Genomic DNA, 27,894 nt, shown 5'->3' with positions numbered 1-27,894 from the left:
ATGACAGTTGAAAAGTGTCAAAGGTACCTCAGTGATGTGAGACGAATGTTTTTTTTTATTGTGTTGCTGATATTTTTGGACAATTCGCCCTCAACGTGTAGGGGTGAAGAGTACGACAGAGGTAAATAAAAATATAAATTTATTTAACTATAATATTAATCAAAATAAAATAACAGATATATTAGTTTTCTATATTTAATATGTTGTAAATCAATTTAAAAAAAAATATTAATAGCTGAATCAAAAATTAAAAATAAAATGTATTCAAAAGTATTTTTTAAATTATACATAAAAGATTAATTATTTAATTCAGCCTCGGGCTTCCACTTCACTCAAACCCTAAGACATTCCTGTCTTGATCATATAATCCTATCAGCGTTTAAGTTGTCATTAGATAAATCATTTTAGGGAAGTATTTTTGACATTAACTTGCGTCATTAATGCTTAGTTAAATCGGCAACAGATAAAAAATCTTTTGACATAATTCAATGCAATGGAATTATTATTCGTCTTGTATTGTAATTAAATAATGCATTCCTCATTATCTATACTAATATTATAAATTTGAAAGTAACTCTGTCTGTCTGTTGCTCTTACAAAAATGCTGAACCGGATTCGATGAAATTTCCTATGAAGTTGGAGCCTCAAAATTCGACATAGACTTTTTATACCTAAAACCAAATCGGTTCCGATTGTAGTAGAATCTACATCCGAGAAGTATATCCAATAAACTCAGTAGGTCCAGTTTTCAACATTTGAAATACTTTATGTTAGTTAAATACAAATTACATATATATAATATATCTTGCCTAAAAGGCAACAACTATTAGCTCCACTCTCATCATCTATTTCCATCTTGAAATAGCTCTAGAGCCGAGATGGCCCAGTGGCTAGAACGCGTACATCTTAACCGATGATTGCGGGTTCAAGTCGACCTTGATTTGTGTACATATATCAGTGCTCGACGGTGAAGGAAAATATCGTGAGACCTGCATGTGTCTAATTTCAAACAAATTCTGCAACATGTAAATTAACCAACTCGCATTGGTGTACAGTATGGTGGAATATGCTCTTAACCTTCTCCTAAAAAAGGAGATGAGTAAGCCCAGCAGTTGGAAATTTACAGGCCGTACATGTTGTATATTGATTTTATGGTTTTATAACAAATTTGATATACGACTTATAAAGCTAACTATCCTTATACATCCGTCTTTAAACTTCTATGTCAATATATTAATTTATCATATTGAAAAAGGAGCCGAGATGGCCCAGTGGTTAGAACACGTGCATCTTAACCGATGATTTCGGGTTCAAACCCAGGCAGGCACCACTGAATTTTCATGTGCTTAATTTGTGTTTATAATTCATCTCGTGCTCGGCGGTTAAGGAAAACATCGTGAAGAAACCTGCTTAGTAGACACATACGTGCCATTTCATTCGGGATATTCTAAAAATCATTATCAAAATATACTTTATTCAAGGAGGCTTTTACAAGCACTTTTGAATCGTCAATTACCTGTATTAAGTGAAGCTACCACCGGTTATGTAGATTCTACCGAGAAAAACCAGCAAAAAACTCAGTAGTTACTCTTTTTCAACATTTAAAAATACAGTCATGTTAGTTAAATACAATTATATATGTATGCTAAGTCTCCTGCCTGGAAGTCAACAAGCATTAACTCCACGCTTTTTTATCTATATTAATTTGAATCGAATAATATGCCTTCTTTACCAATGTATTTTTTACAAATGATTTGAATTTATGAAACGGCAAAGTTAAAAATGTTTGCGAAATTTTATTATAGAAACCGATACCTTGCCCCAAGAAGGATTTATTGACTTGATTTTCTCATGGTATATTCGTCGTACGAGATGATTTTAAACGCAAATTAAGAACAGCAGGAGTCAGTGTAACTATCACCAGTGTAGGTACCACCTACTCATTAGTTATTTTAGCGCCGAACAGTATTGTGTTGCGCTTTCAAGGGTAAGTGAGCCAGTGTAACTGCAGGCGCAAGGGACATAGCTTCCTAGCTACCAAGTTCGGTAGTGCATTGAAGATATAAGGAATTAACTATCATATTTTGTAAAGCGCCAATGTATTAGAGTTGGTAATCAGGTATCCCATATTCCCGAACACGTGTCGAAAGTCCTACGTCATCGTTAAACACACCATGCTTCCGGGTTTGAACCCGCGTACATTTAAGAGCTGTTTTATCTACTGGGCCATCTCGACTGTAAATATATACTAAAGAAGAAAAAAACGAACGTTTAGAGTAACGGTTACAATAATTGATTTATCATCGTGAAACTGTTACACTCGACCACGTACCGTTCTTAACCATAGTGTACTAATTTTCGTGTTTATTCAAATCATTTTACACTCGTACTCACACACACACTGACACTTGTTTTCAAATCTTGACATAAATTTCAATATGAAATACTTTGGTGTGAATTTATTTTAATAACTTAATTATCGTCCTCGAACAGATAAATTCTCTCTAAACTATGATCCTTTTGAGTGCAAAGAAGGAGTCTGTTATTTCATAAATCAGTCATTGTGTTAAACGAGAGGACTTAACGTGGAATAAAAACGATTCATTATATAAGAACTTGACGTTTTTTATTATATACATAGACGGGCGGTCATATCGGGCTGTAAGAAATATTACATATATTACATTAACAGCCTGTAAATATCCCACTGCTGAGCTAAGGCCTCCTCTCACTTTGAGGAGAAGGTCTTGGAGCACATTCCACCAAGCTGCTCCAATGGGGTTTGGTGGAATACACATGTAGCAGAATTTCGTTGAAATTAGACACATGCAGGTTTCCTCACGATGTTTTCCTTCACCGCCGAGCACGAGATGAATTATGAAAATAAATTAAGCACATTAAAATTCAGTGGTGCTTGCCTGGGCTTGAACCCGAAATCATCGGTTAAGATGCACGCGTTCTAACCACTGGGCCATCTCGGGAATATCTCATTAGGAATATCAGTAATTCCTTAATTAATTTGGGCCGTTGCTACTGTTCTTAAAATAAAAAAAAAAATGTATGCTTTTGATTTTCTCTAAGATTAAATTAGTTCTTTAATAATAATATTATTATTAAACTTGTGTGTATTAAACACGGGCATACATTTACGTCGCAACAGAGCACGCGTCAGCGACTCCTGACAGCTTCAGTAAAAAGTTTAAATGCCTAATTTTTAACCTAATTAATACCGGTTTGCTAAAGCGAGACAGCTGATCCTGTTGTATAATATATCGGTCTCGCTCTTATTTATGTGACTGATTACAACCTTTGCTCGGCGAATGCACTCGCATTTTGAAACGGGGATGAATTATTTGACATAATACTAAATATTTTATTGTGTCATTAAATGAATGAATTATGAATTAATTTTCATGTGCTTAATTTGTGTTTGTAATTCATGTCGTGCCGCATTGGAGCAGCTTGGTGGAATATGCTCCAAACCTTCCCCTTAAAGGGAGAGGAGGCCTTAGCCCTGCTGTGGGAAATATACAGTCTGCTAATGTAAATGTAATAAAATTACTCCCTTTAAGCTTATCACTTGTGTTAGGAGTGGGGACAATATCGTAAAGGGTCAGGATACCTATGACTTTTTACATCGCTAGGCGGCCCGTAAACCAGTTCGCTTTTGACGCACTTATAATAACTTAGTAATTAATAATAAAACAAAATATTTATCAAATAACATGCACACATGCACATTCACGCACACATATACATATGTACGTCCATTACATTATTTTGAAATAATATTCTTTTGTTTTTTCTTCACACATTTAAACAATAACGAATACACATACAAACACAGAGATTAAATCGTACATAATTATACAAACAGTATTAATTCCTTAGGAAGACATTCCTTAGCTCGTGATTTAAATAATTTTTATGCTCTCACACGATTGGGCTTTCAAACATTTAACATGTGAAAAGTGACATCTTCAGAAATTATTCAGTGAATACTCCAATCCATCAACAAGCGCTGATTATTCCGAGAATTTCTCAAAGAAAGCATCCATACAATTAAAAATGAAATTTCTGCTGGATATATTTAAAAAAAAATTCCTTTGTTTTTAAATTAATATGGCCATTTGCAAGATATCAAGCCAAAACCAATCATTATTTTGTCTCTCGATGTGTTTGTTTGTCTGCGATAAACTTTATAATTATAAATGTGATTGGCTTACAAAAGTTGTGTTTAAGTGAGTAAGATCTTTTTGACTAATTTATGTCCAGTCCAGATAAGGGCTTCGGGGTATCCCTCACTGCACGGCCTTATCCTTACCGGCAATCTAAATTGCCACGTTTTTTTCAATTTATGGTATAGATTTGCGGACGAGCATATGGGCCACCTGATGGTAAGTGGTCACCACCACCCATCGACAATGACACTGTACAAAATATTAACCATTCCTTACATCGCCAATGCGCCACCAACCTTGGGAACTAAGATGTATGTCTACGGAACACACCAATACTGAGTGCTGTTATTTGGCGGTAGAATATCTGATGAGGTACCACCGTACCTATCAAGACGGGCTTGCACAAAGCCCTACCATCAAGTAATGCGTCTTTAATTTAAACCCAAAATGCCATGGTCAGTTTTGACCTAGTGGTGGTCTAAGTTTCGAGGTACCGTTTGGTCTTTATTCCGTCAGAATGTTATAACAATTATACTTTAGATATATTATTTGTATATGATACTTCTACGTAAATCAAACCGCAAGATACGGTTACTACTTAATGAATCTGCTAAAAAATTAAAGAAAAACTCCATAGATATGTTTGTTTGTAAAACGAATTACGGTAACATTTATCAATACAAGAAATAACAAACTAATTAGACACTACAATAATATGGTTCTGTTGATAGTTTACCGGTTTTTTTTTGTGTTACTTTACCGTAAACTACCTAATGGTTACGTATGGTTTATAAGACTTGACTACTTCGTTGGTCTAGAAGCCGTATCGAGGTTCTTGGATTGAAACTTTTTGTTGGACCATTAAAGTTGTTTGAGTTTTTCTGTCGAGTCTCAATATCTACCAGGAGTCTAGAAGTTGGAAGAAATTCCTTGACAACAGACATCTTCCCGATTATGCCGGATTTGCCGCCCCATCGTAGTGTGCGTGAGCGAATGATGTCTTAGTGTGTGTTATTTGACTAATCTCTCTTGTAGTCGTGGTAGTTGAAAACAGTCATCAGACTTCATCATCAAATAATACAAATATATTTGGCTGCAATTATACTAGACCGCTTATCAACAACTTTTTCCTCAATCAAAAGCATACAGTAAAAACTTATCCGTTTTTTTCAATTCAATTATAAAAGACCCGGATTTGTACTCGTTAATTTCGGTAAAGACCACAGGCCTAAGGTCAATGAACTGTATGTTTTTTTTTTTAATTTAATTTGGTCAGAGGCAAAGAGTCTTGTGACAGTAAATCATCACTGTTCATTAACATTGACTCTAAGAGCTATTGAACTTCAAGCTAGAACGCAAAAAAAACTGGGGGACATTTATTTTTAATTCAAATTCTAAATTAAAAAAAAATAGTATGGTACTGTTTTTGCTCTTACACAATTAACGAGGTCATTGAATGAATTCCTGGTGAATTCTATCGCTGGTATTTCAGGTCTGAATTTATTCGTTACCAAACCAAACAATTTGTCTTTAATTCTTATTGTCAGTGACTCAGGCAAAGGTAACAAACGAAGGAGCCTAAAATAAATTAAAAAAAAGCATGTGAACAACATTCAATAATAGGAGTGACTTATCAACACGATTGAACAAAGGAACATTCCAAAAAATATGACTTCCCATTAAAATATTTAGTTTAGATAACTTAGTACTTAACGATCTTTGTACTTTGCCTCATTATCTTATATTTTCTAGAATTCTGAAGTTTTTTTAGAACATCTTTATATATATAATGGTTCACGTGACGTCTAAAAAAAATAAAAAGATTCGCTTTAAGATTAATTAGAAGTATCAGTAATATTATTTAAAAAAAAAAAGTTATGCTGTCTGTGCCATTTTAGGTTACATTTATGTTAAGCTATAGGTGTTTTATGCTATTATCCGTTCGATGGCACTGTATTCTATACATATGTACATGCATACATACATATATGTATATATCTCAAACTTTAATACACACCGACATAGACTAATATTTTTTTATAGATACGCTGACCAAATAACCGAACTTGGTAAGTGGTCATAACCGCCCTGAGACAGTAGCACTATAAGAAATTTTAAATATCCTTTAATACGTCACCATATTTTAGAACACGTTATGTTCCTTGTGACATTTCGCCACACAACGCAAGTGTAACCTAAATACAGACTATTAGCAGCCTGTAAATTTCCCACTGCTGGGCTAAAGGCCTCCTCTCCCTTTGAGGAGAAGGTTTGGAACATATTCCACCACGCTGCTCCAATGCGGGTTGGCGGAATACAAATGTGGCAGAATTTCGTTGAAATTAGACACAAGCAGGTTTCCTCACGATGTTTTCCTTCACCGCCGAGCACGAGATGAATTATAAACACAAATTAAGCACATGAAAATTCAGTGGTGCCTGCCTGGGTTTGAACCCGAAATCATCGGTTAAGATACACGCGTTCTAACCACTGGTAAAAAATACATTGTTAAAGAAGGCATTTTATTCGATACAAGATTATATATGTCACCGTAATATTACAAACATCGTTAGATTACAATCTATCTCGTCAGATTGTAAACTAACGATTTCTGATTAACGATGACATATGAGTGAAATAGTGTAATTATTAACATATGTCATGTTCTAAGATACTTTTCCTTGTAATTTCATTTGGCAGTCTATCTGTCTACGATATAAAGCATACTTGTTGACTTCCAAGCAGGAGACATAACGTACATATATAATTGTATTTAACTAACATGACTGTATTTTTAGATGTTGAAAAAGAATAACTACTGAGTATTTTGCCGGTTGTTCTTGGTAGAATCTACGTTCCGAACCGAGGGTAGCTTAACTTCAAATAGTTTGTTAAATGACGATTCAAAAGTTCTCGTAAAAGCCTACTTGAAAAAAGTATATTTTGATTTTTGATTTTAAATAAAACAAATTTATTAACACTTTCATTTAGTAGTATAATATTTCCATATTATTTTTTATGAAAATATAAAAAAAAAAAGTTATTATATTGTCTATACTACTATAGACGATTTAAAATGTCTTTGGAAATCGAATAAAATTTTAAAAATCGAACATGTTTATAAAAATAAAATATATGTACATATTAATAATCCGTTAAACTCTCAAAATGGACCAAATAAATAAAAACGCCTTCCATTTCAAATGTCAAATTTATCGACCATCCGTCGTTTTCACACGTCACGTAATGAATAATCCATTCCAGTATCAGTTTCAACAATCAAAATTCACAACGAATGCAGTCAGCAATGTATGCCGTGCACTGCGACTTTATAGCATGACATTAAGATATGGCGAAGAAAGTAAGAGGTCAAAGAAAGTGAAAATGTTGGAATAGAAACGGCGTCTTACATCGGTATTTCAAATAAATACAATTCATTTGATTGTTGCTATGAATCGCTTTTAACTGGTTCGAACCGGTTACATCTGGTTATCTTGTAATAAGTGTATCGTATCTAACATTTTTACCCGATCAGAGTAAAACCAAATAGGTTAATGAGTTTATATTCTTGTGTGTGTTTTTATCTAAAATAATAAAATGGCGAATGATACAAAAATATATAATATGTGGTCTTTAGCGTTTTGGGTTTTTCGGGTCGATCGTTTTTTTATGTTCACCTTGTTTTAGCAAAGGTAACCCGACAGTACAGCCTAGGGAAGGCCTAGGTAAGGCTTTGAAAGCAAAGAAGACTATATTATATAAAAAGCTTTTCTGGAGCGTTTTAAATTCGAAATTTAAATTATTTGACAAAACATAATTATCAGAGTATTTTCCTGGAGAATTTTATATTCAAAATTTAAATTATACAACAAAAAAAGCATTACCCAGTACATTACTGATGCGTTCTTTTTTAAATCAGAGGTCTGTTTATAACCGGCCTCCTTTCTGCCAATTATCTTTTTCGAACGTAATATGAATATCTCCTTGTAGGCTTTCGAATATTATACACGTATATCTGTACCCTAACCTTCCTCAAAGTTTTATTGTAACATTATACAATTTGCTGTAACTCGGTATACGGAAGCGATACTTGTTAATTAGAGCGCAAAGGAAAAGCATACCGACGCGGCCAATGAGCCGCATACTATGATGTTACTGCTATATTAAGTAAAAACTATATTTTTCTTATATTTATTTATTTAAAGACTTTATTGACCACCACAAAGTTAATGGGACAAAAGGCGAACTTAATGCCTGAAGGCATTCTCTGCCAGTCAACCTTTAGGTCAAACAGAAAAACCATGAAGGCGGTAACGAAAAATGAATTAACAATATATATCATTATATGCACATACTTATAAAAAACTACATAAAAAAAAACATATTCATACATATCCATATAGTATCTACAAAATAAATAATTGATCTATACTGGCTATCGTAAAAACATATATATAATATAACAATAGTTAATTTCATATCATTTAATAAAGCCATAAGACCTAGGGGCTTTTAATCGATATTAACTATTTTTTATTAATTATATTCCTTTTAATAGCTACACCGTCGATACTTATAAAATTTTCCGTCTTGGTTGACTATCAACGCACGGCCAAAACAACTGAGTCTAGACAGATGTGAGATGATATTTCGCAACTTAGTTCGTAGCGAATATTTTTACTTAAATTATCGCTACGTATTTTTGTAATTTTAACTTTAAGGGGGAGGAAATAGAAAGGCAGCTAGTTTATTATATAATATACTGTTCCCATAGGTACCTATAGGTAATACCCTGTGGTATTAACTGGTTGTCTGGATGAGAATGGCGCTTTACCAACAAATTTTTTGTGACAATTTTTAATCGGCTCTCTAAGTGTACGATAATATAAACAGTTCACAGTTCTTATTTATACGAGACTATATTGTATATTTATGAAAAAGATCAATATTAAAATCATTGTACAGATCAGATCAGATCTTTTTCTGAACCGGTGGTAGTGTTTAATTTGACCATCAATAAGAAAGTGTAATACTTATATATTGAATAAAGGAATTTGAGTTTGAGTTTGAAATCATAACCAATTGGAAGAGTGCCAAAACACACAATTTACGCTTTTGGCGAAAAATGAACCTAATTACCAGACGATAAATATCATTATTGCATAGTATTTGAACTGTTAGAAGTGACAAAATTTAAAGAGCTACAAATTCATGACAATTCTATTGTGACCGCGTGGAAAACTATTTAGATGATGATATATAGGTTATAATGTCAATGTCATTACTGTTATAGACGGCGTAATCAGACAGAAGTGGTCAATATACGCACTTAGTATCTTTCACCAGTTCTTCTCATATGAGGAGTTCCTTTTCGAACTTGTGGTAGTTTTTTCTTGATTAATAAGTAAGTACACTTCTATATTAAAGATTTTAGATACCCACGTAATATCTGTGTGCCCTATTGACACGAATAATAGCCATAAAAATGATTTAGACTTTTAGTGTTACGTGCCGTATACATGAGCATAAGGGCTTTGTGCGAGCCCGTCTGGGAAGGTACCACTCATCAGATATTCTACCGCCAAACAGCAGTACTCAGTTGTCGTCGACTCAGTCGTTATTGTCGTGATCTTTGAAGGGTGAGTGAACCTGTTTAACTACAGGCACAAGGGACATAACATTTTAGGTTGGTGACGTATTGGCGATGTAAGGAATGGTTATTATTTGTTAGAACGCATTTGTTTATGGGCGGTGATGACCACTTACCATCAGGTGGCCCATATGCTCGTCCGCCATGCTATGCCATAAAAAAGAACAACAACAGAAGGAGAGGAAGACTATTAATGCGTGGAAAAATGATCTGAGCAAGTAGCATTTCCCGAGTGGATACGCATAGGATATGAGAGAATATCATACAGATCTTCAGCCTTTGTTGAGAGCTGTTACGAAAGAAGATTAACCTCATGTTACCTTCTGTGTCAGAGATAATTATTTGAAGTTTATATTTAAAGATTACTTCCCATTTTGAATCTGAAATATTTTGTTCAAAAAAGGTTTAATTCAACAGCAATAATGTTTTTTTTAAATAGATAATGATTTTGAATTCCTCAGACATATTCCTTGTAGTTTCGCTTCCGTGAACTGAAATAGCTCAGTGGATAGATACGTGGAATTTAAATGTTATTGGATTATTTTTTATGGGCTAATATAATTATTGTTCGTAAATCAAGTCATTGTTAATAGGCCTACATATGTTTCTAGCAACCAGCACTGGAACGGCGTGAGGGAGGGACGATTTATAAAGTATATTTTAATACTTTTAAACTCTTTAAGGAGAGCGTGGTTTGTCACACCAGAGCGCGGTATCTAAGAGCCAATTATTATTATTCAATTTTTTATTCTTAACAACTCGGCTAAGAGCCGGTAGTTACGTCGTTCTCACGGGCCGAAGCCAAGTGCTCAGACACTTCTTTAAAACTGAAAGCTTTAAAGTAATTCCCGTTCCCCTTCTGATGCAAGAAATTTGCGTACAATTCTGCAAGTGTTCAGAATTCCAGCCTTCTACGTATTTACATAATGGAAATTAGGAAGATTTAAAAATTGAGATACATTTGTTTGGATATGATGCCAGTAGTGGAGAGAATTATTGGGACTATTGTAACCTTCTGCAAGTGAATAAAATGAAGCGAGATTTTTAGTAATTACTTTGCTAAAGCCTACCCTCAGCGGGGTCAAGTCTTCTGTACCTCTCACTGCCTGTAGTACTTAAGCTTATTCCACCACGTTGCCATTCTCGCGCGCTAGGTCTTGGGATTTAACTTGATATCTTTAAGCAAGTCCATTTGGGTAGATGCCACCCACTCACCATGTATTCAAATGCCAAACAGCAAAACTTATTATTAGTAGCACATTGATAATATGAGGAATTATTAATACTAAAAGTACCAATGTCTATGAGCAAAGGTGACCGCTTACCATCAGGTGGTCAGCCAACTAATACTGGGCTTTATATCACGGTCAATTCGTCTATTATTTTAAGCAGCATTAAGGTAATATGTTTGTCAAGATAACGGTACCCCGCTGTATAGCTGACTGGTTTCGATGTTTACAATGTATACTGGGATCGATTCCGGCTCCTGCCATTTTATACACCTTGATACCTAGTTAATGAAATCAAGTTAAGCGATGCGTTGTAGCGGTACTAGGTCGTCTGAAACTCGTCAGACAACGTTGATCCGCGTCAGTCGTTCGACGGGCTACCGTGTATTCGAGATTATCAATTTTGACTTCGCTGATTGAATATTGTACTGTACACAGATCTATAATAATACTAGATTAAAACCCGGCTTCGCTTGGGTACAATAAATAAAAATAAACAAATATAAATATATTAACAACCTTAGCCCTGCACGAAATTATTATTAGGAACACACTTTCTGAACGTACCCTTGAACGTCAAACATGGCCGCCTAGTGAACAGTTATGTCATTGAATTTCTTGGATTTAATATCCCAATATCTCGATTATACGATTTTTTACGAATATATGTCACCAACTAAAAAAACTTTATTTTTAACGATAAATAATTGTGAATAGATATCGATCGAGTCTATCTTAGACCTGCACGAAATAATTAATATAAAGATGAATCCATTACTATTCATATTTTGTATAAATATATGTTATCTGTGTATTTATGCATCTGACATCTCGAGTGACACACATCGCGAAAGCGCGCGAAAATAAAATATTTAAATAGTCGCGCGTTACAGACGGTGTTTACACAGCGGGTCGATATTTAAATGTAATATTAATAAGCCTTTATTTGAGAATATTTCTAAAATAATTTAAATATTTGACACCAGTTTCAAGCTTGCCATAAAGTCTGCCACGCGATCTTGTATCTTTCTTCTCTGTGTATAAAGTATTAAATTAATTTTTAGTTTCATTCAAAATATGCGTTCCTTATTAGTGTCCACATATACATATATACTAGCGACCCACCCCGGCTTCGCAGTGGTGCAATGGTGATAAATATACTAGAGAATGTCTTTATATAAACAACGTACACAGTTTTTTTTTAATAAGACAATACAAACCGCTATGTCCTGCATTTCAAATCTGTAATATCTTCGAAAATATTAATTTAAATGACATTTTGCAAAGGGCCAAATTGATCTATAATAAATGTACAATCTATTTAAGGTACTTAATTGGATAAGAATTCATCTTCTATTGCTTAAAATCGCTTCGTAAATAAGCCATTATTTTTCGTAAAAAGTAAAGGATAAAAAATGGTTATTGTGGGTTATTCGTAAGAGATAGGCATATACCATTGCTGACTTTTTTGTAGATATTTTCCTGCAACGAAAGCAAGATGAATTAAGAATAAAAATTAAGTATCTGAAAATTTTGTAGTAGATTCACATCTTCCTACCTCTGCCATCAGTGCCATTTTTATTTATGAATAAGGAATTCGAAAATTAAAAATTTTGTTTTTTTTCTGTTTTATAACCAGTTTTTTTTTTAAATTGTAGGCTGTTAAGTAGTTTAAATTGCCCACCTGTTAATGAACTACAGGTCTATCTACAGGACATTAACACTGTCGAAAGGATACATATTTCATAATAGTGTAGTAGGACGGATTTCGAGGAATAATATCACGAGTTTTCCATTAAGTGCAAATTTTAACCACAAACTCTCTCGTTTGCTTAAAAAAAGAAACGGTTCTCTTTTTAAATTTCCATCGATTCGCTAAATTTTTAAAATGGCTAAAAATATTATAATTAGAATGCATTAAGCCTTTTAGCACGTTCTACTTTCGTTTTTTTTTTTTTTTTATTAACACTATTAATGAACCTCAGATCTGAAAACATACATCCTACAAAATTAAATACGCTTCATTGTTTTTGTTGATTTATGGACTTACTTTCGCGAACCCATGCTTATTTTTATATATTTTTTTACAAGCAAGTTTGTATGTTGTAAATCTAATAATTGTAACCTAATTAATGGCATACTACTTAAATATACTACGTGTAAGTAATTTTATTTATTTAGAATGCAGTATTTGTTTGACAATGTGGCCGCATTTTTTGTACGAGGCGGAACTAAGATTGAACTCGGCACTGCTTATAAATAACCACGACTTGTAAAAAAGACACTAAACACCTTCAATCATAATAAAATAAAATAAAAAAATATATTTGCGAATTGACACTAACACTAAATACTAAGAAAAAAAATATACATATCAATTTCAAAAATCGAACATAAATTATAATTTTAAAATTCAAAAATGGAACAATTAAACGCATTACGGTTACGCATCTCAATAGATTGCAGAAAATTGTTTTAAACTAAGAAAATATGCTAATCGCCCTGAAGATATCTCTACTATATACTTACTGTCACCATTGTGTAGTGGGAACTTAACTTTTATGAGTGGAAAAATTACCGTGAACAAACAAAGACAAGAGTTTTTACTCGAGATTGGATTATTAATCGTTGTAAATAAAGGTTAGTAGGTCATTGTGGAGTCAATTCAATGATACCATTTCTTTTAGCTTCTTCATTTCCGTAATTAAGATGTAAATAAATAATATTTATATAAAAAACGAGCCGCGATGGTTCAGTGGTTGCACGTGGTGGATGAGTTGACATTCTCATCAAAAGGGTGATGCGTTTGCCCAACATTAGGACATTATCAGGCCGTTAGATTACTTTTCAACTTTTTGGGCTTTCCCCGTCAATGAATCATATAATCGTTAATGAATCAATGAATATAATAATAATAATGAATAGTCCCATACCGATAATTTGAGCAGTTTTCACATGAACGACGTTCAGAAAATATCAAAAGTCATATATATAATATGTGTTATGTTATCGACCGTTGAAGAGTTATGGGTCAGATCAGATAATTCCAATAAAAACAAATTTTCATCAGAATTGTTCTTTGAATTTAAAATTACAATTCTATGCGATGTGAGGAGTGATGATGCAAGGTATGCCTTCATTCGACCGCTAAACAGCAATATACTAAATAATGTTGGAATAGTGAGTGAGCCAGTGTAACTGCATGCAATGTAATCTTAGTTTCCAAAGTCAGTAGTACGTTGACGATGTGGGGATTTTGTCACAGCCCTCAATATCTTTGTGTGGCTGTGACCACTTTACCTTAACTTACTCAGGCTGTTTGCCAATCTGAACACCAATCCATATCATTAATGCTATAAATAAACAAATCTATTTTAATTAATAACGTGTAATACTTTGATATTATAAAGTCCAAAGTTGAAGTCAAAAATCTCAGTCACCGGTTCGGTGATTAACCTCAGACCTGAGAACCGGCGAGAGAAACTCAGCGGCATTTTTTTAAATGTTTTTTTTTTTTTTACAATTTTATTTTTTTCATACATTACAATTATTACTTTTAAATTTTACAATTGAATATTTTTGAACGTTTTCTGAGATCCTGTTGTAATATGTAAGAAACCATTTTTATACCTATTTTTTTTACCTTTTTTTTTTAGTATTGACCTTATCTACTTAAAAGTGCCATAAGCTTAAGTTTTATGAAGGTATCAAGTGTGTATCACTGTAACCTTTGTTGGTAGTGCTATATAAATGCGCAAATAACTCGGTCCGTCTGACTGTTACTCTATCAAGATTAAACAAAACAAAAATCCACGCCGAAAGGTACAGCCACTTATAAATTAATTAAACTATTTATTTCCAATCAAAAAAGTTAATTCATATAAAAAATAGAGTACATTAACTTAACTTATTCCCACCTAGATATCCGAAAATCCACTACAGTGCGATTTTTAAGACATTGCCTGCCTCGCGCTGGTTGCGCTGTGGAACCAGCTTTCCGAACCGATACGACTTGGGAACCTTCAAGAAAAGAGCGTACTCATTCCTTAAAGGCTGGCAACGCAACTGCAAGCCCCCCGGTGTTGCAAATGTCCATAGGCTTTGGTAATCACTTTTCATCAGGTGCGCCTCCTACTCATTTGCCCCCTATTATATAACAAAAAAAACTAAACCATTTAAGACGCGGTTTAAACTAAACTATGTATACCAAATAATCGTAATTAAAATTGTACTCTTAAATTGCACTTTCAAAATAAACATCGTGATTAATTTTATAACGACTCAATGCCGGTGGTCACTTTCACGGGCCGTTTGGAATCGTTTTGCGGTAAAACGCTAAAATCCACGACGAATGCGGATGTGACGTCATCGAGTGAAAGTACTTTTCGTTTTTGGTTCCGCATGAAATTGTTGAATAGTTTGAGTAACTTGTTACGTGTTAAGACGTTATTGTTTTATAAATATGTACTACTCAATGTGGAGGCGTTTTGTTTTGCCTCATTGAAAAACCCACTGAACCAATATCCATAAAACTTATACTAGACGATGCAGAGCGTTTCGGAGAAGGCTTCAAGATATATGATTATACTATTTAATTTTAATGATATCGGTATGCGGACGAGCAAATAGCCCACCTGATGTTATGTTATGTCGCTTGTGCCTGTGATTACACTGGCTCACTCACCCTTCTAACCGGAACACAATAATACAGAGTACTATTATTTGGCGGTAGAATATCTGATGAGTGGTTGGTACCTACCCAGACGGGCTTGCACAAAGCCCTACCACCAAGTATACATACTGAACCGATTATAGTTTCACATTTATTGTTTAATAAAATCCTCTGGAATTATGAAGTATTTTGAATTTGACTTTGATTAATTAAAAATGGCAGTGAAATGAAATTAGACGGTTTTTTTTTAAATTTGGAACAATATTTCGAACAATGACGTCATTGACTTTATACCAGCTCATGTTGGTACGTATTCATTCGACATCCATTTTGTTTTTGTGGTAGGTACCTTCTTGGTCTAGTGGCTGTGTTATTTGACAACCGATTCCATAGAGTTAAGAAGTTGATAGAACTGTACAACCGCGTCTTGGACGGCATACAGGCTACCTTACGCCTGATCTCTCTAAAGTCAGATTACCGTTCCATCGGACTATACATTGAGGTACTAGTGCGTCCATCTGTGTTTACGCGGACACATGTACAATAATTCCTTTGAGATCGACCTTCGTGGCTGGAATAACGCCATGAGATCATTATTATTATTATTACTTTATGAGTGAAATAGTGTAATTATTAACATATGTCATGTTCTAAGATACTTTGCCTTGTAATTTCATTTGTCAGTCTATCTGTCTACGATATAAAGCATACTTGTTGACTTTCAGGCAGGATATATCACATACATATATAATTGTATTTAACTAACATTACTGTTAATTTAAATGTTGAAAAAGAGTAACTACTGATTTTCTTGTCGGTTCTTCTCGGTAGAATCTACATTCCGAACTGGTCGTAACTTCACTTAATATAGTTTGTTAAATGACGATTCAAACTTGCTTGTAAAAGCCTACCTGAATAAAGTATATTTTGATTTCATATATTTATTCAATCTATAATCATCACTCAATAGTGATAACTTACAGGTTATTTATATGTTTAATATTTTTAATAATGATTCTAATCGACATATTTTGTGATCACGAGTCAAAATAAATAAAAAAAAAACTTTTATTTAAACTATATCTAGTACAATAAGAAGTACAAGCTTAAATTTATTTATCAATAGATTTCACCCCAGCGTTGGGGTGGGGGGGGGGGGGGTGATTGTTCGAATATTTTAGGTACCAAAAAGGCGTCCATAACAAATTTCATCAAATTCGGTTCAGTGAAAGTTGTGAAAGCTTAACAGACAGACTGACAGAGTTACCGTCGCATTAATATATTGCAAGTATTGTATATTGAAGAAAATATATGAGAGTACTTGAATTTTCTACAGCTGGATAATATAAACATATATAATAATAAATAATAATACGTTAAGTATAATTCTTTACCGTCTAACACGACATGAATTAGCAACACAAATTATTCACATTACTTAAATATTTAATTTAATATTGTAAAAAAATTATATCAACATGTTTAACGGAATACGTTTAATTATATCTTTGTAATAAATAAATTCACGAACACAAAAAAGTATAAGAAATTTAATTGGCATTTCTAAGTTTTTCTAGTCTATGGTAACCTTAAAACAGTTTTCGACCGTGACCTAGAAATAAAGCAACAAGAAGTGTCACTGTACATACAAGAGTAGGTAAGGTCGCGTTCACATGGGATATAAATGTTCGTTTTATGCAAAAATGCGTTTTCTGTCCTTATTACGGGAGATGTAATGAATATAACATTACCTAAATTGAAAGTGGAATGAATCTCTTTCGTGAATTAGAAATTATTGTCTGAAATTTTTATTTTTATTTATTAATCATTCTTACAGTTGATAAAATATTTTTATAATTGATTTAAATCTACTCTAAAGTGCATCATCATAATGTCTGCCTGTTATGACATCACGACTATAAAACCTTTTCAACGATCGAGTGAGACTATACACTCAGCCTATTTTAACAACTAGACGAATAAAAACAAACAAACAACATAAACAGTGAACTGATGCGATATCATTGGTCGAGAGCTTGAAGTATCTTTGACATTCAATATAGATTATCGAAATAATGACGTTTTGAACATTGACGAAGCTGTTATCGGAACTTTGGAAGTAAAAATAAAGTGAATATAATAATAATAATAAAATAGCTTTATTTATTCCACAAACATAAATTGTAACCAACACATTTAGTAAATTGAACCATTTTCATTTGTGGACCCCCTCAGGGTAAAAGCCGTCTCTAAAGAATTCCATTTATTTCTGTTTTTGGCAGAGATCATCCAGTCCCTATCAACGTACGCCAGAATCTCGTCCTGCTTAGCGCACGGGCGAAAAATGAAGTGTATATATAGGTAGTTAATTCTGCGATTGCGTACAACAATTTTGACAAATTTAAAAATTTACCTCAACGTAACGATGAAGTCATAGAAGTAATTTCGTAGAACTCGAATCATGCATACGGAACGAACTCGAAACTCATCTTAGAACGCAATCGTGAACTGTCAAAAAGTGATAAGCGACAAAAGTTATAAAAGCATCAAAATCACGTATCATTAAAAGTCAGTTCTCGACATTTCATTACTTACAACGAAGGATAATTCCATTAAAACCCAATTCATTTACTAAAATAAATATTACCTTAGTTACTCTCCTAAAAATCGCTAAAATTTAAATAGAATCCGATTAGAATCTACATAGTCGCGTGTAATATCTAGTGAATATTTTGTGTGTAATGATGTATGTAGTTATAATATTTCCGGAACAGGATAAGACGCTCTGAATACCAATAGTATTGTAATGGAATCCAATGAGTTATTTGGAACACTTTCCAATGATTTTTATTGGTCACGATAAAAAAGGTCTAATGGATTTTCGGTTTGTTAAACAATTGATGCTAGGTTCAGACTTACGTTAATCACTTCAAAATTCCTAAAGAGATTTTTTTTTCACATTTATATATTGATTGGATTTTTTTTTATTTGCAATACATCATTTTAATGACTCATTCATGTAATGTGATTAGGGCCATACCTCGGGTTTTTATTAAGTTTATTCGGTTTTTCAATAAGGATATTCCCCGTTACAGACCGAAGTTTGAACTTTCTTGAGAGTACAATCCCGTGTCACAAAAAGCCTTCTGTCCTGAGCATTAAAACTGGTTCTGTTTGATTGTCTACCCAATCTGAATGTGAGGTAATAGAAGGAGCACCTGCTTGCAGCACAACATTGGGCACTATTATTTTATTCCATTTTTGAAATTCGTCAATAACTGTAGGACGATTATGGTGTATTGGTGATGGAAAATGATCGCCACGTTGGACATAGGTCCTATAATTAATATGAACTATTCCTTACTACTAACTATTCCACTGTTTCTTTTACCCTTCATACTGAACCACAGTATTAAGTGTTACTGTTTGACGATAGAATATCCACAAAGTTCTACCACCAATGAAGTAGTTTGTATATCAGCGTTATGTAAATCACGTAAAGGCTCATTCAAATCATCCTTACTAATATAAATAAAACAATGAGACTGTTTATTCGTTATGTTAACCACTCAACTAATGATCATACAGAAAAAAACACAGGGCGTATAATAACTGCCCTCCTCCCCCCAACCACACGTGGAAGCCGCGGAAACTAGTAGAAAATTACCCGGCATATTATCAAGTGTTTGAAAATAAACGAGAAATATAGTAAATTACATATAATTTTATGTTTTTTCTATTTCATTTAAGTCACGTACGACACTTTCTAATGCCGTTAATATAGTTTCACCAATCTATATATTATGGATTAATCCATATATATGGCGAGAGCAATTGGTTTAAATCATTTTATAAAATTAACTTTCGAAACGATGTGAGTTTTCTAATGAAATTGGCAATCTTATATTTTTTTTTATTAAAAAAACGAGTGTTTACGCATGTGTACGTAAGTTAATCTTACTTAAAAGGTTAACAATCAAAAGTTTACGGGAACTGAATTGAATATACTTCAAAATTTATGACGACGTTGCGAACGATCTAGACACCCCGTAGAAAACTGTTTTTACTTTCAAAAATAAAATTATGCTTATCTGAAACTTTTATGAAATATTTATTTTTTTTATTATTTGTTTTCTGAGCATTTAATATAATTAATTTTACCTTTGTTTCATGTTCAGTTACTTGATTTGTACTTATTGAATACATTTATTTTTTATGTGTATCATCTTTCCTTTTCATCTTTCCATTATGCTTTCCTGCAATCTCTGAGAGGGATTTCGTGAAAAGGGACGGAAGTTTGTAACGGGAAGCCAGTGAAGCGTGCGTTATTTGTTCTGGTCAATGAGTGCGCACTACAGTTTATCGTCTGATAGTACTAACCAATGACATCTCAAATGTCACACACATTATGCGACTATTTAGGTTATGGATTAAAAAAACTAAATTAGGTCGGTAATCTCGACCGCACCTTTCAATCTCCATCGCGTCTTCTCCAGAGCACGTGACATTGGCGAAATAATCTGTGCCCTCTCACCATAAATAAAAGACAAAAATAAAAAAAATTATACAACTTTATATCGCTCGTTTTTTATTGTAACATACCAGATAGTTGATGTTCAAAAAAATATCATAATAAGTTGTAATTACTAATGAGTAAGATGCATTTAATATTTAAACCTTTAAATGTAAATATTTAATGTATTATTGTATCTGTCATTGGTAAATCTAATCAATAATGCCCTGTTTACAAATTCTTCTCCAGTTTCAGTAAATTATATTTTGACTTCGATAACTGTTACTTTTGCTACTGTTTTTTATTTATAATAAACATTGGTGAGATTGATGAACTGCAAATTCATGTTAACTAGCTTTATAAATTTTATAAATACATAATATTTCTCGACTAAATATCTTCATTATTTTTCAGATGGCCGTAAACTATTCGGAGGATATAAGATAACACCATCGTATTGCAAGGCAAGCCGAGCGGCAAAATATAACAGAGGCAATACAATATGCATGTTTAATCATGAATGCGTGCAAAGAGGCGGAGAGGTCGTTGGTGCATGCATGGATGGATTTCTCTTCGGAGCATGCTGTCAGCTACGTTCAGACAGCCAATCGCATTTACCCAAAGGCCCCGGTGTCGTTATGACCAGTTACCTAGATTACCCTGACCCTGAAACGGAGACTGATGATTATGATGGTGAGCAGTTGAGTGCTTGGCATAATAGTTTCAAACCAGTAATCACCCCCGGATACAGACCAAGTACAAACCCAGTGTCTACATCTACAATGAAGACGGAGCAAGATCTCAGTACTGAAAGTCACCAAGCAGAAATCATATCTGAAGGTTTCAATCAAATTACAAATACTCTCTTAAGTACTCCGCCTAAAGATAACAGTTTCTATATTAAACCAGAAGATGTATACACACACAGCACGATAAATCACGTCGTTGCTGATACTATACTTCTACATAAGAATGGTTCAGAAGTTAACGACGTTGTAAGACCATCAGATTTTAATATTCAAATATCTTCAATGCAAACTAAGCCAACAGTTCCACCAACTTCTACATCAGTTCATTCTCCTTCAATTATTGTATCAACACATCGACCGGTATACAAACCTGTATTTAAACCAAAGCCAGTAAATAAAACAACGACAAAACATCCTACAACAGAAAACTATGTGATGGTATCTACTATTACAAAAGATACGCAAAAAATGCCAGAACTATCATCTATAAATAGTATTATACAAATGCTCAATGAGAGTACTCCTAGTATGAAAGATGATGTAAGTTCTCCATCCACTTTAGATGTTATGGAAACCAAATCTTCACCAGCTCCATCTACAGTTACGCCCGTATCATACAGTAGTAGTTTTCCTAATTATTACATAACTACTGGACACTATGTTACACTCAAACCATCAACATATCCCAGCAGTACACAACATGTTTCATATTTAAATAAGAAACCTGTGTCAACGAAAAAACCTTCTTACGGTAATATTTATACAACACCAAATAGCATACCTCAAGATGATAGACCCATCAAACCATATTATTCATCACCTAAACCTAGTCAATCAACTAGCCAAGACATAGATGCATTTAATCGATATCCCACTAACCCAGATGAATTCGGTGAATCTATTACAACATTTAGTTATGTGAGCTCAACAACTACGTCTAAACCTACTACAACTACCAGAAAACCGCCCTCTACAAGCTACGTCACGGGATCAAAGCCATTAAAAAGACCGGTTACTTCGTCATCAAACTTCGTATCATCAAAGCCTTTGAAAAGACCAGCAACTACTCCTTCGAATTTCTTATCAACTTATGACGCCGCTGACTCCTTCTCAAGTGTAACACCAACAGTCATCGTATTAAATAATCCCAATATAGGAACATCTGGGGAAGAGACACAATTCGTGGAAATTTCTCAAGAACCATTCAAGAAACCCGTGAGTCAAATAACGGTAAATAATCATATTGAATCCACGAATAACATTTACATGGGAAAACCACCTCAAAGTACTGAAAAACCAAAACCACAAACATCTTATGAAAGGCCATCTTCACCAACAGTTGTTATAACACCAAAGCCTTCACCTGTAACCACACCTTATCCAATTAGAATTTCAGCAACTGGGCCATCTTCAACATCAAGCACTCCTAGCTATGATTCCTATACAGAATATCAATCAACGACCACTACGAAAACAGAAATGCAAACGTCTCCTGATAATTTTATAAATTTCCCACCCGTTAGAAATCCAATGCTTAACTCCAATGGAACTAATTCAAGCATTTTCAACACAAGCGTGTCTATATCTGATAATGAATTGGATGACATGGACTTTTCAACGCCAACCTGGCAAGATGATGATAAGTTAAATGATAAAATGAATCTATTCGTAAACAAAATCGTAGGCAGCCTCCAGGGTACCTTCCAGGAGCTTCATGACATAGTTATCCTTGACAAAAAGCCAAACACGACAATTGTACGTGATAAAACAACTACAGTTAAGCCTCCAAAGAAAACTGTCCCGACTCGAAAACCAGTTACAACTACGAGAAAACCTGCTAGAATTACAACTACAACAAAGAAACCGGTAAAAACTACTAAAAAACCAGTCAAACAAACAACACCTTCTAAGAGAACTACCACGACTACAACAACCACAACAACAACAACCGCCGCACCAACTACAACGACAAAAAGACCTGTAAGTTCATAATACTAAATTAAGACTTCACCAGCAGGGTGTCATTTTGGGGCAATATTGTAACTTAAATATGTTTTTCTTTTACTTTCAGGTGACCACCACAAAGAAATCGAAGCCGACAAAAAAAGTCACCACGACCACCGTTACAACGACGGTAACAGAGCAAGATGAGATAACAACGGAACAACCTCAGGTCATTGACTATAATGATAAGAATTGTAAGTAACATCCTTAAATAATATACAAATATATATGGGCCTGTTCTTCTTTTGAGGAGAAGTTTTGTAGTTAACTTCACGCTGCTCCAATGCGGTTTGATGGAGACACATATTCATTAATTTTATTTGACACGTGCAGGTTTCCTCACGAAATTATTTGGTGACAGAACTGAGCACGTGATAAACTATAAACACACAGAAGAAAATTCATTGTGTTTCCCCGGATTCGAATCATCATATTCACATGTTCTAGAAAAATTAAATAACAGTTTGGGAATCTCATTAAAACAAACACATAATACCCACCAATGACAAAGTCTCAAATCAAAATAATTAGTTGCATTTTTTTTCAGTATGTGGAGTTCGTCCAATGATGAAATCAGGTCGTATAGTTGGTGGCAAGGACGCTAAATTCGGCGAGTGGCCTTGGCAAGTTTTAGTCAAAGAGTCAACGTGGATGGGTCTCGTCGTCAAGAACAAATGTGGTGGTGTCCTTATCACCAACAGATTCGTAACAACCGCTGCTCATTGTCAGCCTGGGTCAGTTGTACACCGGAAATATTTTATAAAATCGAATTGTTTGATTTTTTTAAAACTGATTATTGTATATTTTTAAATTTACTATGGCAGATTGGCCATTTGATGGTCACCATTAACTCATTCTTCAAACTGGAATACAATGATAATAAGAATTACTGTTTGCCGGTAGAATATTTGATGAATTAGTGGTACCTACCCAAACATAAGTATGTAAACATAAGTAAGCACGAAGCCCTACAACCAAGTAAATCATTAGAAAAGAACTACAACTCAGCACTCGATTATAAACCTGGCCATACGACTCGACAAATAATTAATTAAAAAGATAATATTAGGTTAGATAAGTATATCGTCCTGAATATCGTTACAGATTCCTAGCATCTCTGATAGCGGTGTTCGGTGAGAATGATTTGTCAAAGGACGCTGAGCCTCGGAGACCGATCGCCAAGAACGTGCGGCGTGTGATCGTGCATCGACAGTACGATGCCGCGACGTTTGAAAACGACCTCGCCCTCTTGGAGCTGGACACACCCGTGCAATTCGATGCTCACATAGGTAACTACTGATTTTTTGCCGGTTCTTCTCGGTCGGATCTACCTTTCCGAACCGTTGCTAGCTTTACTTTTAATTTAACACTAATATGGCGCTTTAAAATTGCTTTTTTGCTGGAATAAAGAATATTTTAATTTTGGTTTATAATCAAATTTTTAAATTAAAAATTATCTAATTATTCCATTTTTATGTTTAATTATTAGTTAAAACATAGTCTACATTAAAAAATATTGTTATTACATATATATATTTAAAACTAGTTGTTGCCTGCAGCTTAGCTCGTTTTAGGAGTTGGCTATCAGGTAATAATTCCCAAAAAGTAGCCTCTATCCTTCCTTGGAGTTCAACTACATCAAATTCGGTTTTATGATTTTGGCCATGAAAAAATAACAGACAGACAGAAAGACATACACGAACTGTGTATGTCTTTCTGTCTGTCTGTTATTTATAACAGTATATTCCAGTTATAATATTATAGATAACAGAAGTAAAGTATAATTGTATTGTATTTTATTTTTTTTAACTTTTCAGTACCGATCTGCATGCCTCAGGACGACACAGATTTCACGGGACGAGTCGGAACCGTCACTGGTTGGGGTCGTCTTACGTACAATGGAGTAGTGCCTTCAATTCTACAAGAAGTTCAGGTACCGGTTCCATTGTTCAATTAGAAAAATCACAAGGACTCTATACACATATAATGACTTGGTGAGCTAGGATAGGTACCACCGACTAGTCAAATATTCTACCGCCAAACAGAAATACTTACTATTTGTGTTCCGGTTTGAAGTGTGAGTGAGCCAGTGTCAATAAAGGTATAAAGAACATATCATAGTTCCTAAGGTTAGTGATTCATTGGTGGTGTAAGGAATCTTTAATATTTCTTACTGCTCCACTCTCTATGAATGGTGGTAACAACTTACTTTCGTAATAAATAACGAAAACATCTACAGACGCTTGTTAACTCACTAATGCGATAATATAGCATGTTCTATCGAGTTTCTTATCGGTTCTCGGTAGAATCTTAAAGAATGACATGTCGTCATATGTGAAGTTGATATGTCACAAGGTGAAGTTTGAAGTAGACAACTTCACACCTCATCTTTTATCAAAATTCTATTTAAACGTCCCTCACATTAGTTCCATAATATGAGCCATTTCTTTTATACGAGATTATATAAAACGCAACTAGGTAGGAATTCCGTCATATCGAGATTATCATTGTTATACATCACTGTCAGTATTAAAGTAAAATATTTAGACATATGTCATGAAAGTCGCCCTCAATTCAATCGAAAAATAAAGATTTTTATTTGTGCTAATCGTATGGTTTATCTTATTAATTATTATTTATTATATAATAGTTTCAAAAATGTATTGTATTTCTTATTTTTAATCATTATGTTTATGTTTAATTTATATTTTCAATAATTACATTGTGTAATATGATAGTTCATGGTGAGACCATAAGTAGTAGAACTTTTGCCTTGATAATTTTGAAATGTATTTTTTTTATTTTTTTGTTGGATGTAATATTGTATCTACTGTTGGTTGTCCTAATGAAAATAAAATAAAATAAAATCTTATATCACAGTGTTTATTACGAATTTAAATTGTACTTATATTATTATTTTATTGTAATTAATTATTTGCATGCAATAAAAAAAAACGATTACGTAATGATGCCGAAGAAGTAGAACTTCTCACGCGCGTACATTAGTAGGTTATATAAATTTAATGCTTCGTCAGGTTCCCGTGATCGACAACAGCGCTTGCCAGGAGATGTTCCACGCAGCAGGCCACGCTAAGAAGATACTTAATTCGTTCATCTGTGCTGGTTACGCGAATGGTCAGAGAGATTCTTGTGAAGTGAGTAATGTTTGATTTATCAAAGCCTTTAAATATCCCACTGCTGGGCAAAGTTCTCCTCGAAACTAATTAAAACAGACAAATGCTCATCCCTACGATGTGTTCGTTCACACCGATCACGAGATGAATTATAAAAAAAAATTAAGCATATTGTCAATGACGTCATGAGACATTCGCAGTACCCAAAAGTACCATTTGAACTCTTTACCTTTCCACTGACGGTATGATAACTAATGAATGCTTGTCTGGTTTTGAACCAACAATCTTGAAACTTGGCATATATTATATGGGTGTTGTGATTTCTTTTGCGTAGAACGCGTGCATCTTAACCGATGATTTCGGGTTCAAACCTGGCAGCCACCGCTGAATTTCATGTGCTTAATTTATGTTTATAACTCATCTCGTGCTCGGCGGTGAAGGAAAACATCGTGAAGAAACCTGGATGTGTCTAATTTCAACGAAATTCTGCCAAATGTGTATTCCACCAACCCGCAATGGAGCAGCGTGGTGGAATTTGCTCCAAGCGTTCTCCTCAAAGGGAGAGGAGGCCTTAGCGAAGCAGTGGGAAATCTGCAAGCTGCTAACGTAATGTAATGATTTCTTCCAGGGCGACAGTGGTGGTCCCCTAGTGCTGCAGCGCGATGATGGTAAATGGCAATTAGTGGGTACTGTATCCCATGGTATAAAATGTGCAGCTCCTTACTTACCAGGAGTGTACATGAGGACTACATATTACAAGCCGTGGCTAAAATCTTTAACAGGAGTTCGTTAATTATATTAGAATAGTCAATTAAAGTCCATTCCTCAAAACGAGTTCCCAAACGATGTCGCCCTTGCGCGATCATTGGTTAATACGCGTGACCTTGATCGGCCAAATAATTTCTTAGGATCGTCTGACATGCCTGATTCGTCTCGCTTATCTCTGGCCGCGCGCATCGACCAATGAGGTGCTAGTGTTTTGTACCCTAGGAGTTCAACTCGTGAAATGGACTATAGTTTCTCAAAAGCTATTGTATATCTGAATTGTTCCATCATGTCATTTGATATACTATCTTATATAGTCATAATATATATACCTATGTAGCTATAACTAAATTCCCATAACGTAATTATATTTAAAACTAAACGCGATTTCTCTCGCGTTAAACGTTGCTCCACCCTGGGTGGGTCAGTATAGTATTATACAGTCCTCTGTTCTAATATTCTTTTTTTAAATCGTCTGATGAAGGAACAAAATATTCAGCTTTATATATTATATATTAACGCAAATCTGATGCAATCGTTTAAGCTACCAATATTATTAATTTTATTTTGAACTTTAATCGTTAAAGCTAAAGCGTATTCACACACCCTTTCACTCGACTTTCGAATAATCAATTTTATTAATGCAATGATAAATTCCATAAAAAATCATTCCGTTCCACTTACTTAATTTATAACGAAAGTGTATAAAATTAAGTTTTTATACTTTCATTTTTAAAATTCCAATCGAATTCATTTTCACATTTTATAATGTTATAAAATATTTTGACATTTTTTTTTTAAATTATGACAATGATATTTAATAAAGCGCTTGATCGATTCGAAATTAATTTTAAAATTCGAATGTTAATGTGTTCCAAAAATAACTAATGTTTGATAAATGCGCAATAATTTGTGAAATTTGAATTTCGAATCCTATCTAAATACAAACAACTTTTTTTTTATAATCGTTTCCTAATTCAAAAAGGTCATTATTGAA

The 27,894-nt window shown here is 33.9% G+C and overlaps 1 protein-coding gene across 1 annotated transcript; it reads left to right on the top strand.

Moving 5' to 3' along the window:
* On the top strand, positions 1-26,971 carry LOC125074289 (serine protease filzig). Its single transcript, XM_047685582.1, has 8 exons — positions 1-121; positions 20,660-22,974; positions 23,066-23,192; positions 23,546-23,732; positions 24,103-24,287; positions 24,816-24,931; positions 26,034-26,153; positions 26,761-26,971. Exons 1-8 carry the CDS (start codon positions 1-3, stop codon positions 26,923-26,925), a joined length of 3,336 nt encoding a protein of 1,111 aa, XP_047541538.1. The 3' UTR covers positions 26,926-26,971.
* Positions 26,972-27,894: the final 923 nt, after the last annotated feature.

Source organism: Vanessa atalanta, chromosome 27 (assembly GCF_905147765.1).
Source record: "Vanessa atalanta chromosome 27, ilVanAtal1.2, whole genome shotgun sequence".
In the NCBI taxonomy this organism is placed as follows: Eukaryota; Metazoa; Arthropoda; class Insecta; order Lepidoptera; family Nymphalidae; genus Vanessa; species Vanessa atalanta.
The sequence above is the reverse complement of the archived record's forward strand: the minus strand, read 5'-3'. Positions and strand labels throughout refer to the sequence as shown.